The sequence below is a fragment of the Pseudonaja textilis genome, chromosome 2, assembly GCF_049901715.1.
Source record: "Pseudonaja textilis isolate UNSWEBS1 chromosome 2, rPseTex1.2, whole genome shotgun sequence".
Taxonomy (NCBI): domain Eukaryota; kingdom Metazoa; phylum Chordata; class Lepidosauria; order Squamata; family Elapidae; genus Pseudonaja; species Pseudonaja textilis.
This window is the reverse complement of record NC_141991.1, coordinates 80185240-80203854: the sequence shown is the minus strand read 5'-3', so window position 1 is coordinate 80203854 and position 18615 is coordinate 80185240. Positions and strand designations below refer to the sequence as shown.

The window sequence follows — 18615 nt, the reverse complement described above, 5'->3', positions numbered from 1 at the left end:
ATCTGTGGAAAAACTACAACTGGAATATCAAAAGTTACAAGAGGAACAAGAAGGCAAGGGCTCTTCTGGATCTATTTTTCACTTTTTGGAAATGGCGATTTTTACTTACCAAGAAATACAACAACAAAAGGACTGGGATGAAGAAGAAGAAGCCATCTTTAATGGACAAAAAGTTATAGTTGAGGAAAAGAAAAAAGGGGGAGTAAAAATGGAGAATTCAGAACTTAAAAAAGCAACCAAGACAGGGAAAAATAAGATGAAAAATCAATACAATGTCAGAAAGCAACGGAAAAGAGAAACACAAGAGAGAGAAGATTAAGAGAGTGGAATTTGAGAGATGGGGGGGCAAAAAGATTAGAATTGATAAGAAAGGAAGGGGAAAAGGAAAGAGAAGTCATAACGGTTTAAAACAAGTTTAAAACAGATTTTTTTCAGAGATAAAGGGTAAGAGTTATTAAAATAATATATGATTTTGCAAAAGTACATACGATTGTATTGTAGATATTAGTATTTGAAATTGAGTTAGAAAATTGAACTATTATATGAGTTAATAATGCATTAAAGGGAATGTATAAAATGTTTAAGAGTTAACAATAGAGTTTAATATTTTATTGAATATTGTTTTTATTATATTATAAACTCAATTCCTTTTCTATTTTTGTTTTATTATTCTAAAATGTATTACTTAGAATGTACTAAGCAAAATCAGTGTGAAAAGTATGTATTATTTCAAGTGTTAAATTTAGGGGAAAGATAGAAAGTTGTCACGCTTCAACCAGTGATTACAGGAGAAATATTGTATTAGAAAGAAAAGATAAATAGATGATTGAAAGAGAATGGACAAAGGATACAAATATAATTATTATTTAAATTGAGACGAAATAAACATAATAGAATTAAGAGAGTGAATAGAGGAGAGAAAATATATAGAAAATACAGAATATTAAATAAGATATGAAATAGTATATTAAGTGAGCATGAATTTGACTTATGTCTGTACAAAAAGAGGTAACCCGGGGTAAGCCGCTTTCCAAAAAGAAGTTTTATGTATTTATGTTTTGTGTTTTGTTTGTCTATGTCTGAATTAATCAAATTTTAGAAGAATGTAAGAAGAACATTGGAAGAGAATAATGAAATTGTAAATAAGACAGATGGATATAAAGAATATATGTAATCTAAGGCAAAAGAAATATAATTGAATAGTAGAAGGAAAGGGAGAAATAAAGAGAAGTTGGGATAAGATATGAAGTTGAATAGATAAGATAAATACATATATTAAATTGTGTTTGTATGGAAATGTGATAATTTGGAATTATTCTGTCTTTAAATAAGATGTCTTATTGGTTTTTTCAGAAAAGATGCTTTATGTTATTACATTCTACGTTTAGTTTGTTTATGTATTGTTTTTTAAAAATTAATAAAATTTGTTTAAAAAAAAGAAATGTGTGTAAGAAAAGTAATGTTTGCAAGTGCTGGAAGAGTAGTGGAAGGGTAGGAAGTACTTAATTCTATCACTTGATCAGAAATTTTACATTTTAAAAAACCCTAACTTTGACATTACATTGAGTTTTTAAAAAAATGTTATGACTTGTTAGTTATTTTATATAGCATATGCTACCATATGCAGTAGCTAGAAAACATTATTTTATAGAATTTGAGGCAAAGATAGTGTTACAAGAATTCTCTAAACTTTTTTTTATTATGTTTGTAGTTTCATAGTTCTGACAATATCTGAAGGAAGCAGGTGGACGTACTTCTATAGTTCTTGATAACAATTCATTGTGTTTATTTTTCTGGTAACAACCATGCTTAATATTTTGCTTTCAGATTACATAGCCTCTATTTGGAATTTTGCTATGATGTAGTCACATAAGAACCTGAAAACAATGAAGGTTTCTACAAGTGTACTACAAACAAGTGTTTCTACAAGTGTACAAAATAATAGTGTCTGATTCATGAAGATTCTTAGAGCCCAAATTTTTCACACTCATATATTTATCAAGGATCAATCCAAACAGTACAAACAACTTTGCTTCCCACAAAGGTTTCTTTACCTTTGCATGTCCTTTATACCTAATGGGAGGGCCAGTCAGCTCCAAGTCTTACTCTCCTGAGTCACCCCTTTTGTCTCAGCTGCTCTTGCCTTCTAGCAGCTCTGCAAACATGCTCACTGGGAACAGGCTCCCCTTGTTCCTCTGCCTTACTGCTGCCAGACTCCGGAGTCTCCGGAGTCAGCACACTACTCCCAAATGGTCCTGGCCCCATCTCTCCATCGGACGCAGGACCCTTGTCCGAGACCTCTCCAGACTCCTGAACTGGTCCCCATTCTTCCCCACTGTCCAATTCTGCTGCCATCTGCACAGGCTGCTGGCGAATCACAACAGCCTTAAGAATTTTTTTTTAAGATGGGAGGAAGAAAATATGGCTAGCAATCAGGTTCCACAACAGTATTTTAATGTCAAATTAACAATTAGTAGTCACGGAATACTAAAGAAGAGAAAGGAATACAACACTGACCTCTTTGATCAGGGATAAGGCAGTAAGTACATTTACAAAATACTGAAAACACTTTCTGGACTTTTTCCTGAAAATGGATAGAACACAGCTAATGATTTTTGGATCTACCAATCAAAAAAGCTTTGAATCTGGGAAGAAATGTTCTATGTATGGAGGAGGAGTGATGTTAAGTCTGTTGCTGAGAAGAAGATTAGGATTCACTTAAATATATTTTTGTGTACATGTTTCTTTTCTATTTTTCTGCACTTTCTCTTTTTCTTCTCTGTATTTTGTATTATTCTTTATTCTTTTAATTTTTTTTAAATAAATTTATTTTAAAAATGCGAAATAGTTGTGTAACCTTTCCCAGCCTGCATAATATCAGTCATAGTTTTGATAGATTTTCTCAAATATCTCCTTTAATGACTCATTAGAATAGATTTACATTGTGAAGGTCAGACTTTGATGGTGAATACCCAAAATTCTATTCTTAATTAAGTCAGGATCTCCCATACTCACATCTGGTTATCATCCCCTTATTGAAACACCTTAATTTTCCATTCAAATGAACTGAAAACTTAAGAGGTTCATCTACTTCTGTGACCTGTAGCTTTGGATCACTTTCCTCAATAAATAAATGAACAAGTACAATGTTTTTACATATTTGTTTAAGTAGATTGTCTTTAACTGGTTTTAGGTCATATTTATGCAGAAATATTGAACATTCAAAAGGGTTCATAAACTTTTAAGCACCACTATATATATGGAAATAGTGCTAAGTTTTTAATTAATTAATTAAACATTTGCATGGCTGCCCAGCTTAAGCACAGCTCTGGGTGGCTCACAACAATTAAATAAATAACTATAAAATAAAAAACAACAAACACAGCATCTTAACCTTTGGAATTCCCAACAACCAGCTTTAGATATTCCTATTCTGTACTAGCGCTAGGGTGAAAAAAACCACTGGGATGAGGGTGTTCCATAAGGCTTCTACTTCTAAGGTCTCTCCAGATGGAAAGATTTCATGGAGTGTACCTATCCTATCCTATCTGGTAGCTACTCTCAGACAAAGGCAGTTCTGCCTGTATGTTACTTTTTGCTCCTGAATGAAAGATAGAATATCTAATATTTACTTATCTAACAAGTAAGTACTTAAGTAGGAGCTGAGGGAGAAGATAGATGAGTGTATGAAATACAAATATACTATTGAAGACATGAACGAAAGAAACAAGGAATGAAAACATTGCAAATCAATTTTCAAGTGTGTCTGCATTTTTTCATAGTTACAAGGTTGTTTTGATAGTACGAAAATTACAAATATATATATATATATATATATATATATATCAATATCATAAAGAGCAAATACACATGCAACCAGAATTTGCTGGAAGATTTTCTGAGTTATTTCATGGTTTTGTTTTTTTTTTGACATTGGGGGTTTCCCTGCAAGGCAACATATTATTAATTGGAAATTACTACATTTTCAGTGTTCACTAAGCATAGAATCAGAAGCAATTTCCTGACTCATGTAGTTCAATCTTCTTTGAAAACTTTTGTAACAGAATTATAGTTCTGATAATATTTCTGATAATTGCCTAGCTACTGTTCTCAAAGGTTTTGTAAAAGGATCAACAGCGTATGATGTATATGATGTGTCAAGTACAGTAAGCTGTATTTTGCAACCTTATTTATATGTTATATTTTGTTTTGAATTCTGGGCTCTGTTGTAGCAACCAGGATAGCCTCTTGCATGACTTTATGACAGCATGTTGTGTAGCAGGATAACTATAGGCACATCTGCAATAATATTTAGAATAAAACAATGAGTAATTTGATGGATTAAAAGTATGCTTTACTTTTTTTAATAAAAGAAGAAAGTAAGAATATGGTTTGCTTGAATAATTTACACAATTAATAGATATTTATATGTATAGAGAGAACACTTGGATATTGTAGTGTCCATTTATCTGATAAATGGATAAATACATTGCTGTTGTCATAAATGGATCATTCCTGAAGTAACTATTATGTTTTATTCAGTCTTTTTCAAAGATTTGCATTTTTAAGATTCATTAACTTAGTAGAAGTCATTTAGGTGTCTGTTTAATTCACTGTTTGAAATCAGTTGTTTTTGCATGTGCTAACTTTGTGGCTATCTAATAATGGTTTCAAAAATTCAATCATACAGTAATTGCAACAAAACACAGAACTCTCATTAAATTCCTGGATGAAAGACTAGGCAATGAAAGGATTTCCCCCTATTCTGGAAATAATTATACAAATATATTTTACCTTTGGCCTTTGAAATTTTCATATTACAGAAAATTGAAGGAAAGCTTATTTTGAAATATACATGTATATATATACATTGTTGCATATCTCTTAGACATATTTGAATTATCTCATGTCTCCTTTTGTTAGTCCTTTGTATATATATGTTTGTCTCTGCTGTTTCCGGCTGAGAGTTCCAAAGGAAATGTGAATGTAGACTTTCTTTTTATAGCATAAATCAACATGAAAAGGAACAAGTTATCAACATTGTTCAAATTTAGTTCAAAACTTTTCTGATTTGTATGTCATGAAACAAACTAGAGGCAGTACTCTAGCTTTATATGAAGTTAATCTGATACTTTTTTATTTCAACATGTGGTTTAGTAGGCTTTACAGATGTAACTGTTTGTAGCAGTAACTGTCATAATAGTACCGTTTATTTTTGTCTAGGTAGCCATTTTAAGTATATAAAACTTCAAATACAGTGAATAGTTTTTATAGATATGTAGCGTTACTTAGGTTTTTCTTTTCTTTTTAAACAACACTGCTTCCCGGAAGGAAATTGTGGCCTCTCAGCTCATTGTAGTGAGTAATTGAAGTAGTGTTGCTTTAGTTTCAGGAACTTGTGTAGATTTCCTATGACACAGTAACAGTATTAACTCATGCTGAGCCTGTCTTCATGAATTTTTTAAACTTACATAGATTTTCAGTGATATGGAAGAACTGGATGTTTAATCAAGATCCTGAACATGTGTTCCAGGTAGATAATTCAAAAGAGAATGAAGACAATATCTTGCAGAGGGAAGTGCCTCTTCGACAATCTCGCCGGAGGTTTCGGAAGATTAATCAGAGGGGAGAACGTCAGACCATTACAGATAATGTGGATGTTAGTAGCTACCTTTCCGTGAGTGTATATTCTCTACTGTTAATTATTTACCCACCTGCATTCATCGCTGTCTGTGTTTGATTTTCTATTGGAACAAATGATACATAAAATTGCAAAATGGATTTTATAAAATTGGAGTAATAGAATGTTATTTAACACTTCAAAGCAGCTGTAGGTCTGTCAGATTCATTCTAATGCTATATAAACTCTAAGGATCAACATTGCAGCAATTCAGTACTTTCGGACAATGAGAGCTTTTACATTGAAATACGTTGAGAAATATTTTATGGAAGTTTAGCTACCATGAAAAAAAAAATCATGCTTAGCATGGTAATTCATTTGTTTGTGTCAAATGAGCTATAATTTTAATTTAATAGTGTATTTCTTTTGTCCTAGTTTGTAATGCTTTCAGCATCATAGAAAAACAATAACTTCTGACAAATCAAATTGTAATGAACTTCCACGATTGTTTACCTTCCATCAGCCTAACTCAGAGACCCAAAAGTTTTACAGTTGCTCAGATTAATCAGGAATGAAATTAGACAAATCTTTATAAACATAATTAACAAAATGTTAAAACTGATTAAGAAAAAACAGGAATTCCTCATATACTACGACAGACGTGAGACTGAAACTGCCTTCTCTTTCAAGCCATCCCCCCACTTTCTTGAAGTGAGATGAATTCTCAAGTTGTTTTCGGGAATGATTTATAGAATGAGAAAGTATTTGCTTTTAGTCTTGGTTGCAGATATTAGCAGTTTGCTGATGTTCATGTTTCAAGAAGAATGTTTCATAAGGGGGAGGTAGTTGCATTTTTATCCATATAATGCATGAAATATTTCTTCACGAATGTACTTGTTTTAATGATCATTGATCAATGAAAGGTATATTGAAGGTGATGCAGATTTATTCAGTTATTTATATATTTTTATATATATTATATTTCAGTCTTTCAGCAGTAGCTGATAATTCCCTTTTTAAAACTTGTATATGATTATATTTATATTCTTCATTTTTTAAAATATAGGCCCTCCACCATTTTGTGCTGTTGGGCACTTGTTACATTTGGAGAATATGTTCTGAGTGCGCTGCTGATACAGCTTGCTTGTTTATAAAAAAGATCTTTTCAAACAAAGTGCTGAGGTTAAGCTGTCAATCCTTTTCTAAAGAGAAGCCATAGGGCTATTTTAAAGTCTAGGGGAATTTTTAGAAATAGGGTGTTGCTGGTTATTGGTTCTATGCTTTGCAGTATTCCAGCTTCTAAAAGGGAGAAGATTTCAAAGTAAACAAATTAAGAAACATATGGATTGTTCAGTCACTGCAAAAGAATTCCAGAATTTTAGAGTTCATTCCAGAATCATCCTTCCTTTATTAGATACCATAAATATTCTAATAAGACTATTCTAATATGGCACATCCACCTTACAGGCAAAAACAGTTTTGAAAATTATTCCATTTAAAGCTGCTTTCTGGTTTCAAATCCTTAAATTTCGACTTTGTTCAAGGATCAAAGGAACTGAAAGGATATAAATACATTTTTCTCAGACTTCTGAGTTCTTGCACATTGGGGTGGAATTTAAATATTATTAAACAAATAAATAAAAACTAATTTCTTCCAGATATGTTGAAACTGGTATTAAACAAATTCCCAGTGAGTTGCAGTACTAAACTCTATTAAACCTGTTAAGTTAGGTAAAAAATTTTTTAGTCTATATAGCTGAGATTAGTTTAAGGTAATGTTAGATGAAATATTCCATCATCTGTTATACAGATATTTTTTATAATTTAGATTATAATATAATTATGAGTGTTATATGGTATTTGTTTTGATTGAGATGGTGCATTGGTAAGAAGGTCTGTCTGTCTGTCTGTCTGTCTATCTATCTATCTATCTATCTATCTATCTATCTATCTATCTATATATCTGTGTGTACTAAATAATATCTTTATGTTCCATTTAATGTATTACATCAGATGTGTATAACACCAAGATAATTTCAAATAAGTTATTACATTAGGATCATATCCATCCAAACTACAACTATTAATTTCTTAATGATCATTTTTATACTCTGGCAAAACATTTATTTTAAAAACAATAAAAGATGAGAAGTTTTAAAAATGTTTTAATATGTTAAGATATAAACGCACTAAGATTTTTTCCTTGAATGTATTTGATATTTTAAATGTGCTTTGTCAATAACCCTGTATATGCACAAATAGCTTTTTGCTATTGGGTGTTCTTTTTCTCCTGTTTGTATTACTACTTATAAATTAGATTTATGTTAGGTTCCTTTATTGGTTAATTTACCCAAATACATTTAATTTTAATAACATTGCAGGCTTGTAAGAGAAGTAAATAGAAATTATTCCTAGAAAAAAAGTTACAAGTAGCTACAGTATTTTGTTTACAAAAAGAGACAAGGAGGGAAGAGAAAGAGAGAAAGAAAGTAAGAAAGCAAAAAAGAAACAAACAAGGTGTGATAAGGATATATAAAATTATGAATGATGTGGAGAAATGGTGCAGTGCATAATCTTTGTGTTACTGGTGGTTTTAAGACATGTTATATAATGATTTTTAAGAAAGGTGATTTCTTATAATATGGAATAATGCTGTTGAATGTATGCTTTTATGATAAATTAGTAAATGCTGTTTCATGAGTAATTTATTTCAAATTTCTTCATTTCAGTTGACCTATGCTCAACTTTACTATTAAAAAAATAAAAGTTTTTAACGTGCCATCTATTTTTGAGAAAAACCTAAGAAGGGAAAAATAATGTTCTTTTAGTTTTCCTTCTAAAATATTTTGGGGTCATCTCATGTTCTTGCTCATCTCACCTGAGCTCAACATGTAATTAAAAGGACTTCAGTTATATACCAGCTGTATACCAATTCAGGCTTTTATTTGTGGTTTGTGATAATGTTGCATTAAAACAACTTTCAAATTTGTTTACAACAGAAAGACATAACTGTTATGAAGTAATTTCCCAAACAGCATTAAAGTGGGTATTTACTTCAGTATGCCATCTCTAAAAAATTCAATTATTGTTACCCAAGTGCTCAAAAGGAAAAAAAAGTGTTTGTTTTGAGTTATATATAGCAAACCATTGCATAGGAATGCTGCAAAATTATGTGATTGAGTATTTTCTATTGATTGAGCAGAGTGGGCAGAGCCCTTCAATTTTTAAAAAAAACATGTCTGCAGACTGGTTTAGCATCTTATGTGGAGAGCTGATAGTCCTGTCTGTCCTTGTGTGTTAACTGATGTTGTCATCTGTTTACAGGAAGCTACTTTTCTAGCTGAATGCCAGATTACTGATTCAAAAGCAACATATCAGATATTAAAAAAACAGTTTAAGAATAGTCATTTCATTGACAAGTTAATAAGAAATTCTCTTTCCTTTTAGTAGTTTATTTTTGAAAGAAACATGTATCATGAAATCATTTTAAAGAAGTTGGGTATTTGTTACAAGAACAGAAAAAAACAAGCCTGGATCACACTTAAATTAGTCATTAAGGAGCAATGGCATGCCCCCTTTTTGCTATCAGAGGCATTGTGATTTCATCTATTTTAATATGTGAGTAATGTTACTCAAATATATTTTATTTCATTGCCTCATTAAGAAGCTTTCTACACTCTTAATGCACATTCACCTTCCTTGAGAGATCAAATTAAATTGCATTGATTCAAATATATTGAAAAAGAACATTTTATTGCTATATATTTAAGATTGCTAGTCCAACCATTATATATGGAGGCCTTGGACTGTCTGAGCTTGGTTGTTTGCTGCAGAAGTTTCATTACCCAACTGAAGTAACATCATATTACCTGATTTCGTAATGAAATGTCTACAAAAACCAACCAAACACACACAGAGAGCAGCAAGCACTCTACAGTGGAACCCTGAGCCTTTTTTGTTAAAGATGCTGACAAACAACGCTACTTTTTCCAGCTGACCATTGGTTGCAACAGGCCCTTAACAGTGGGCCGTAGTGGCATGAAGAGCGGGAGCTCAATTTCGTCGCTGAAGCCTCTTGCAGCCAAGAGGCAATTTGTTAATAGCTGACCTGAGCGAGAAGCGCATTGGCGCAATTCCACTACTCAGCACGTTTTTGAGCTCATTTAATTTCTTTTAGCTTCTTTTAGCATTTAGATATGATTTTTGCACCGAGACTTCTAATGGCTAATGCCATTTTGAATTCAAATTTTGTGCCGAGGATTTTGACAGCTGGCGCTATTTTGCATCAACAAAACCTACCTTTACTATTTTTAAAAAAATTACTATCCAGGCTTCTGTCTGCGAGCTCATCTTTGACAGCCCAACTGATTGCTTTGAGGCCCTATTTTTACAGGCAGCGCGACTTTTGAAAGTTGGCAATTCGCTCTCAGGCCTCTTGCAAACAGGCGTCTTCAGGGCAGATTGACAGTTCGCCCCCAGGCCTTTGACAGCCTGCTCATTCAAATTGTTCCAACACTAGTTATCAGGGAGATCACTGATTGAGGGTTAATTTTTGGTCCCTCAGCTGTGATGGGTCAGCTTCAAACTTTTTTATTTTTAAAATAAAATAACAGATGGTGCTGCCCTGTCTTAGAATGTACTATATTTCAAAGTTGGGGAGGATGTGCATTTGTCCATTTCAATCTTATAATATCAAAACTGAAAGAAATAGGAGAAACTTGATATACATAAGTGAAAAAGTAATGTGCATAATCTGGCATACATTTCCCAAACCATCTTGATTTTAATTGGAATGTAATCATGTTTGGAATTATGAATCTATTTTACTCTAGCCTAGTAATTACTGGAAATAAAATATTTCTAGGTCTAAGAAATAGGACTGAAAATCAAATGTTCTCTGAAACATATGTTTGCTTTAATTTTTGAATATGTCATCCAGCCAGAGTTTCATCCTGCTTTTGTTTCCATATTCTATTATGCATTTGAGCACCAATTCTAATTTATGGTGTCTTTATGTGGATTGGAACTGATGTCATGTTAAATTGATACAATTGCCTAAGGAATGAAATGTACTTGAAAATATGGCCTGGTGTGAATTTGTCTTTCTCATGGAGATCCTCTTTAAATTAGCTTCTGTGCATGTTTTGTTCCCATTAAAGGTTTACATAATATGATATATAACAACGTAACATAACATAACATAACATAGCATAGCATAGCATAGCATAGCATAGCATAATATATTGATATACAGAGTATAAGGGGAAGCCCAGTAGCAATTGTAAGGAGCACTTTAAATCAAATACACTTGTTTCTGGAATCATGGCATCCTGGAATAAAGACACAGCTTCTTTCAGGAATGGCGGGCATGCTTTATGACTAGCTTTACAAAATATGATGTGTCTTTAACTCTTTGATTGCAAAGTGTTGCATTGCCCTAATAAAATAATTGCTTCCACATACATGGAACATTTTCATGAAACAAATGGATTTGCTCAATTGAAACTCTTTGTGTCATGCACAAAACACTGTGTGATGAATTACCCTATACTAAGATAGCATGATGAATGTCTAATTTTTTTTAAACATATGATAAACACTCTGTTCACAAGTACTGGCTTAAAACCATATCCACTAATTAATTTTATCTAATAATTTCCAATCAGCTAGGCAAAAGATAGTTCATACAAAAACAAAACACCCTGTCATATGGGCTGTCATCAGAGCTTTTTGGAATTATGCCCTGTAAAAGGACTTTTTGTAATGTATCACAGATGTAGAACTGCAAATTGATCTAGCAAATGCTAATTTAGACTATCAAAGCATGGAAATGTAATTTCTGTGCACCCAACCAGCCTGTTACTGAAGGCTCCAGCTCTGTCCAAGTATTGAAGTGCTTTTTTTAAAGGCCCAACTAATGCCATTCCATCTACATTGGTTGAGAATTCAGTAAAGTACCATATAATGAAAATGGTTGGTTTTGTGGAACAGGATCAGTGATAACTATTGGATATTGCTCCTTTTGTATTGTACTTTATATGCAACATAATTTTTTGTATTTTACCTTTTTGGGCACTGGGAAGCTTGTTATAATTTTCTCCTTCCACAGACATGAGTTCTTATGCCATCCTTCCAAGCAGCCAAATTTTGTATTGTGTTTTGTGTAAAATTCTTGGTGATGTTTTAAAAAAATAAACTCTGTTATAAATGATATGCTAAATGATACCTCCATTACAGTTAAATATTCCACATCTATATGAGATTTGAAGGATGGTCATATAATAATTTTAATTTAATTTTTATATATGATAAAAATAATATTTATACCCAGAAGTAGATTTAGTTTTTCACTAGCTAAATCTTACTCAGGGATTTGAGAGATTGGCAGTGTTTCAAAAGGAAATGTAGACTTTTCTTCATTCAGATTTAGGAAAAAAATGAATTTGGTATATTTTAATAATTTTTCTCCTAGTTTATGGAGATTCTCAGTCAGCCAGGTCAGTCATGGTTGTCCCAAAGGTGCTTTTTCAAGAGGCAACTGGACTTCCTTGTTTTTTTAAAAAAAGATGTTTCTCTTTCCATCAAAGAAGCTTCTTCTGCTCGGACTAGATGGTAGGGAATGGAAGGATTTATATTTCTTGCAGACGGCTGGTCATTTGCATCCTTTTAGAGGGTCATTGAAGCACTTGGAGGTTTATCTGTGTGCACAGAGTCATCTGATAATGCACATGGTTCCTATAGTCTGCATTTTTTTTCCTGGAAATCCATTCATATTCCCACACCATTTGAAGAGTGTTCATCCTAAAGTGCATGGCTAAAAGTCTATGGAGATTCTCGGTCATCCAAGAATGGTTGTCTCAAAGGTACTTTTTCAGGAGGCAACCGGACTTTCTTGTTTTTTCTTTAAAGACATTTCCCTTCTCATTCAAGAAGCTTCTTCAGCTCTGACTGGATGGTGGGAATGGAATTCTAGTGAATTTGCCAGAATAAAAGCAAAGCTTAATCAGTTTTCCCTCTAAGCCAGAGAAGCAGATGCTCAAGTCATATCTTTAAGCAACAGTTGAGTTGGTCAGGACAGATTTGGCCCAAGATTTGGCCCCATATTTTTGAAAAATAGTATGTAACATACTTTATAAGCTTTCAAATTATTTTTAAAAAATTGAGAAGTTGTCTCTTGTTCTCTCCTTTGCTTTGTCTTCTCTTTCCTTTGTTTCGGTCGTTCTGTCTTTCTTTCCTACTATCATTCAGTGAGAATTCCTTTGGTGTGTAGCCTGGCAGAAGGTTTCTGGGCTTTGGCTTGGATCTGGATAGAAGCCTCCCTTTCCTTTCTCTTTCTTTTCCTTTCCCCTTTGCTTTCCTTTTGCTTCCCCCTTTCTTTGTTGCTGCTGCTCAGGCTTAATCTCTTTTGGTTTGGATCCCAGAAGATTATTTTTGGCCTTCAGTTTATTTCCTGGATGAAAGGCTCCCTTCCTTCCTTCCTTCCTTCCTTCCTTCCTTCCTTCCTTCCTTCCTTCCTTCCTTCCTTCCTTCCTCCCTCCCTCCCTCCCTCCCTCCCTCCTGATGTATTAATGCATCATCTCTGACAGTGAGCAGGGAACTATATCTCATAACTGAGCATGTGTGGGTCACAAACAGTATGTATGCAACTTAGAGGGAACATTGCTGCCCATATGCTTTTATTCTACGTATATTTTTATACTTTTGCTATTTTAATTCCTTTGGCTATGTTCTGTTGAAGCAAGCTTTTGAACCTGCAAGTTATTAATTTAAAATTGATTAAATAATTATAATTTTCAGTAACATTCTCTAAAGAGGAATCCAATGCTACTTACAAAACGGTGTAAGTAATGTAAGGAATGACTGTGTTCATATGGCGTATGGATATGGTTAATACATGAATCTACAGTGAATGAAGTAAATCAGATGGAATTTATGCAGCTATAAATGTCAATACTCTAAATAGAAAAGACTTTTTAAATATATAGTATATTACCTGTGAGAAGAAAAGGAGCTTACAATACCTAGAGGGAAATTGAATCTATGGTCCTTTTTTATTGTTCTCTCTGTATCTCCAGTTCTATTTTTAGAAGCTTACATCATTTTTGTTCTAGTGACAGCCTCTTGCTTACATTACCCCTCCTCTCTCCCTCCCCCTTCCCCTCCCCTTTCTGTCTTTCTTTCTTTCTTTTTTTCTTTCTCTCAGGATAGGTTATATGTTTCTACTATTATTGAATTATACCATTATTTTGGTAGGATTTTTAGACCATAAATGCTGTAACTGCAGTGAAATTTAACACATATTCCTTGTTTAATATTGGATCATAATAGTACTATAATAAAGAAGAAACTGGATAGCTCACTGAGATATTTTTAATAATTGTGATACAAAGCCTTGCAATAGTATTAGTTTTTTTAAAAATGCAATAATTATAATTCCAACCTTGAAAATAAAGTAATTTGAGATACAGAAGCTTAAATGATGTAGGTGTTTTAGCTATTCTAAATCACAGAAGACACAGTGCATAGTGGAAATGCTGCCAGATGTTGTCCCATCTGCCAGTAATCATTTTCACCATTGGCCCTTTCTCTTCCAGAACACATTTCAAACTGATACTTGTATATGTTGCAATAAACTTTTGATAACCTTCATTGTCATTAAAATGTTAAGCACTTCTGTTTGTCAAACTATAAAGATTTTTACATTGCTTTGTAACCTGTCATTCAGCTTGCCATCAGGTGCTGTGAGTCTTTAGCTTCTTGAATTCAATTTTGCGCAAAATGGCTTATTGAAACTATATTACTATTTACTGTATAGATCCAGAAATTTCATATATAGCGTGTCCTCATTTTTCTTTTGGAATTGCTTTTTCATATGGGGCATTTGGAGAAATTCTGGTGGAAATATTAAAAATATGAACAAACATTTGAAGTACCTGTATTTATTAAAATACAATCTAGAATAAAAATTAACTGCTTGACATCTGTCTTTCTGTCTATGATCCACCCATATCTAATGTAGACTCTTGAACTTGTTCTTCTTTTTAAAGTTCGTTATATTTTTAAATTAATAAAGTATACTGTTTGCATTTGTAATTTTATTAAATAAATTATTGTTGACAGGCTCAGTATGGCACATTGTATCTTTAAAGTTACACTTATTTGCTTGAAATAAATCATGCAAAATATTTGTAAAAATATTACTTCCTTTGCAAATGCATTTTGATCATTTTGCATTTTCTCACAATATACTATTTCTTCATAAAATTTTGGTTTAGTAGTGTTAAAAAAATAATTTCTAAAGTCTAGCACAGAATTAGGTTAGTCTTACCCCCTGCACATAGCTGTTAGGCTGGCAGTGTTGCATGTAAAATCTTCCCCAGGGAGTTGCAGTAGCTGCAGTCTGATTTGTAAGAAAGGGAAAAGGATGATGTCATCTTCACTTAAAGGGGAAATAGAATTTTCACCCATTATTGGGCTCACAGTCATAGTAGCTGTGAAATATTGCATTCATGCCATACTCTTTAGTAGACTGAATTGCATAGCACAATAAAATGTGTTTAAAGGGCAACTTTTAGGCTATACATTTTATTTGCTAATATTTAGGTAATAGAAGAAGTTATGTTTATTTAAACAAGGTATATTTAGGAAGAACTATATATTGCTAAATAATTGCCTTAAGTCATTGGAGACATGGTGCTCTGCTTAGATGTTCTATGTGCAAACTTTGGAACAGTTTCACACAACTCTTTATTTAAACAGAGTTGCTACTATACTGATGATGGTTTTGCCTTTTCTTATGAAGAAAAACAGTTTAAATGCTGATCGTTCTATGATATTGTCAAACATTGGTGAGAGAGAGAGGGAGGGAGAGAGTTGCCTATAAATATAAATACTTTTATTAGTAAAAAAACAAAACTTTTTTTCATTCCTGAAAACATGTGTTGGATTGAACAGCTTCAAAGAAAGACATCAAGACATTTTTTGATATGACCATTTCCTGTTTTTTGTGTCAGATAATTAAATCAAACATTTTTTCAATAATATGTACATATTGATCACTAGACAACTGAGAGTATTGTTAAATTTTTAGAAGATACAAATGAAATTAATCTTGGATTGATGTGAATTCGTGAATGAATGGCATTCATTGCCAGCCATGAAATGTTCTGCTTTGATCATTAAAGCAGTGTTAATCTGTCTTTAGGATTCAGATGAAATATGAACACTTGGTCAATACTTGAGTTCCAAATAAGAAATGAAAATAATAATAATAATTTGCTTCCAGAAATAAAAATGCTTATTTAATGAAAAACCTGGCTTTTGTGCTTTTGTAGGCAACAGGTTTGTTTTATTTGTAGCTAGGGTGTTGATGTATTTCTCTTTTAACTGATTGTACAAAAGATATATATGTTCATTTTGAATCCACACCATTAAATCCTTTAAAGTGTCTGGCTCTTTGCCATAATGGCTAATAACATTGTTTCTCATTTTTAATATTAAGACTTCAAATATCAAAGCTTTGATATAGTTTAAGGCATGATATATTTTAGTTCTCCAATTTAAAATGGATTTTATTCAAGGTTACAATATTAGGAAAAGTTTGCTCTCCAATTTAAATTGTTTTGAGAGATGATGGGTATGTATATAATGAAGGAAATATCTTAATCATTTTAAATCACAGTAACTAGAAATATTCTTTGCTTATAATACACCTTAGGGGGGGAAAACATGTGTATAGATGCACAGATTTCAAGATTAAGTGGTTAAAAATAAACCCCCCCAAGGAATTGTGTGCAATGTCAGATTAGCAGAGTGATATGAAATTTAACATACTGCATTTTGCTGAATTGTTGTTGTACAGAGATGTGTTTGTACTAGGTCAATAAAGATGCTTTGGGTGCATCTGCAGATACAGTAGCCAATTGATCTAATGCAGTTTCTGAAGGCTTTCTATACAGGTGATGTCATCCTTTTAGCTCCATTCCCCTCCCACACTCTCCCCTCCTTATTAGATATTTCATCTAGCTGCGGAGCATCCAATCGATGAGAGCTTTTCCTGAGGGAGCTGCTGAGAAACGAGCAAAGATAGTAGGAATTAGGACTCGACCTTTCAGTCTTGCCGTGGATGTTGCTTTTTGCATTGCATTAGAAATGTTTTAATTGGAAAATGCTAGATTTGGATTAACCATGGTATCTGGCTGTTGCATTAGAATTCTTAGCTATACTGCAGTATTTTAAATTCTGCATTGGGGGTGTGAGAGCTTTGATTGCAGAAGCTTTGAGAAATTCTACATTGCAAACCTGTTAGACCTCATACACTCACTCACGTTTTGCCTCCGAAGATACTGGCTGTGCGTGGATTCAGTATTGCAGCTTTGATGGGCAGGTGTATAAAGAAAAAGAAACTTTGATATGAAGGATTCTTTGGTTACCCAAGATTTAATGAAGAAGACTCTCAACAAAACTGTTCCTGCTTTTTGAAATGTGAATATGGGAAAAGGGAAACTGAAGACTAACCAGCTTTAATTGTGCCTTGAAACAGAAAAAAAGGATCTTAAGAGGAATTTAATATTCATCTTTTCATAATCATTGTATGAACTTTCAGCTTGTTCTTGAATTTACTCTATGTCTGCTGTTTCAGGCATGTTCTCATTGATGTTAATATTTTAAATGAGAAGTACTGCTGAATTTTTTGAATGTGTGAAATTATCTGCTTGTTGAAATTGGACTGATTTTTTTTTTTGCAGTAATCATTGCAAGATGAAAACTGCTGAATGATAATTTTAAAAAATCACTGTGAATATAAAATCTGACTAATCATGTGCCTGAAGATACATACCTTTGATTTATAGTTTATAAAAAGAATCTTCCAAGGATCTTACTTAATTTATTGTTTTGATTTTTGTTTGCAAGTGGAGGCTTTCCTTCTTAACACAGGAAATGGCTTTTCTTGTTCGTTGTTATGCCAATTGTCTGCAGCCATGGGCCTCTAAAGTAAGTAAGGATTTATAAGCAGGTTTTTCCTCTGAATGAATAAAGTAAGAAAATAAATCTTAAAAAGTATTCATATATGTAATTTCTGTTGGTTTTCTTCTGATGTTGAAATTCTTTGTACTGCAGAACTGATATTATCTGAGTCAGTACTATGAGAGAAATATCTTTAAATCTAGCAGGGTGCATTAATGTTTAATATCGCTCTTTGACCTAGTTATCAATCTTTTCTGGAATGAAGCCTTGTGGTTCAGTTTTTGCATATACTTGGGACTGTGTGTTTAAGAGCATCAGTTTGCAATGTTATAGAAAAAAAACTTTACACAATTTGTATAATCCTTTTTGTGAAAAATTATGCCTTCATAAAAATTTCTTCATTTGTATCTTCAGTATAGTAATTAATTAGTTCTAGAAGTTTTTTCTGATGCTAAGCTTAAGCTGTTGCCTAATAAGCATCCACTGACAAGTGATGTCATTATTTATTAACTTTGCTCTTTGGTAGGTTTTAAGACAGTAAAAGTTGGGGGCTATTTCATATAATTGGCATATTTTCTATTCAATCTACCTGTATCCTGGTAATTTTCTTGTTAAGAGCTAAAACCTCTTATCTCTTACTAGCCTTGCCAACCCCTCCAAAAAATCCCTAATGGTTAAAACATCATTTCAGTGTGGGTACTCTTCTGTACCCTTCCCTTGTCTCCTGCTGATCCCTTCCTCCAATGACTGTCACAACATTGTGTTTCCTGTGCTATGACAACTGTCAAGATCATCCTACATATTCATTCTGGCTTTGTCCCTAGAAATGAGAGCAAAGACAGAAAACAGTATGTAGCCAATATTATTATTGTACTGTTATATTTCTCTAGCCAGGTGAATTAAAGTGATGGGAACTGTTATCCCTTTCTGATTTAATCAGTTCTGACCTTGCTTTCTGGAAAGAACAGGTTACTAACCCAGTAAGACGGAGAGATCTGACTGCAGTCACAGAGACACTGAACTATAGT

The 18615-nt window shown here is 32.8% G+C and overlaps 1 protein-coding gene across 16 annotated transcripts in view; it reads left to right on the top strand.

The window, feature by feature from the left end:
• Positions 1–18615, top strand: part of RAPGEF6 (Rap guanine nucleotide exchange factor 6) — a 145732-nt gene that overhangs the window by 46541 nt on the left and 80576 nt on the right. For 6 of the 16 annotated variants that reach the window (XM_026696465.2, XM_087924409.1, XM_026696462.2 and 3 more), the window contains exon 6: positions 5534–5677. The exons of 1 other annotated variant lie outside the window; for it this stretch is intronic. In XM_026696465.2, the coding sequence (XP_026552250.1) occupies positions 5534–5677 (144 nt within the window). Of the gene's footprint in view, positions 1–5533; positions 5684–16703; positions 17615–18615 lie in introns of those variants that run through there. 9 more of the 16 variants (XM_087924406.1, XM_087924404.1, XM_087924405.1 and 6 more) reach the window with 5 other exon arrangements.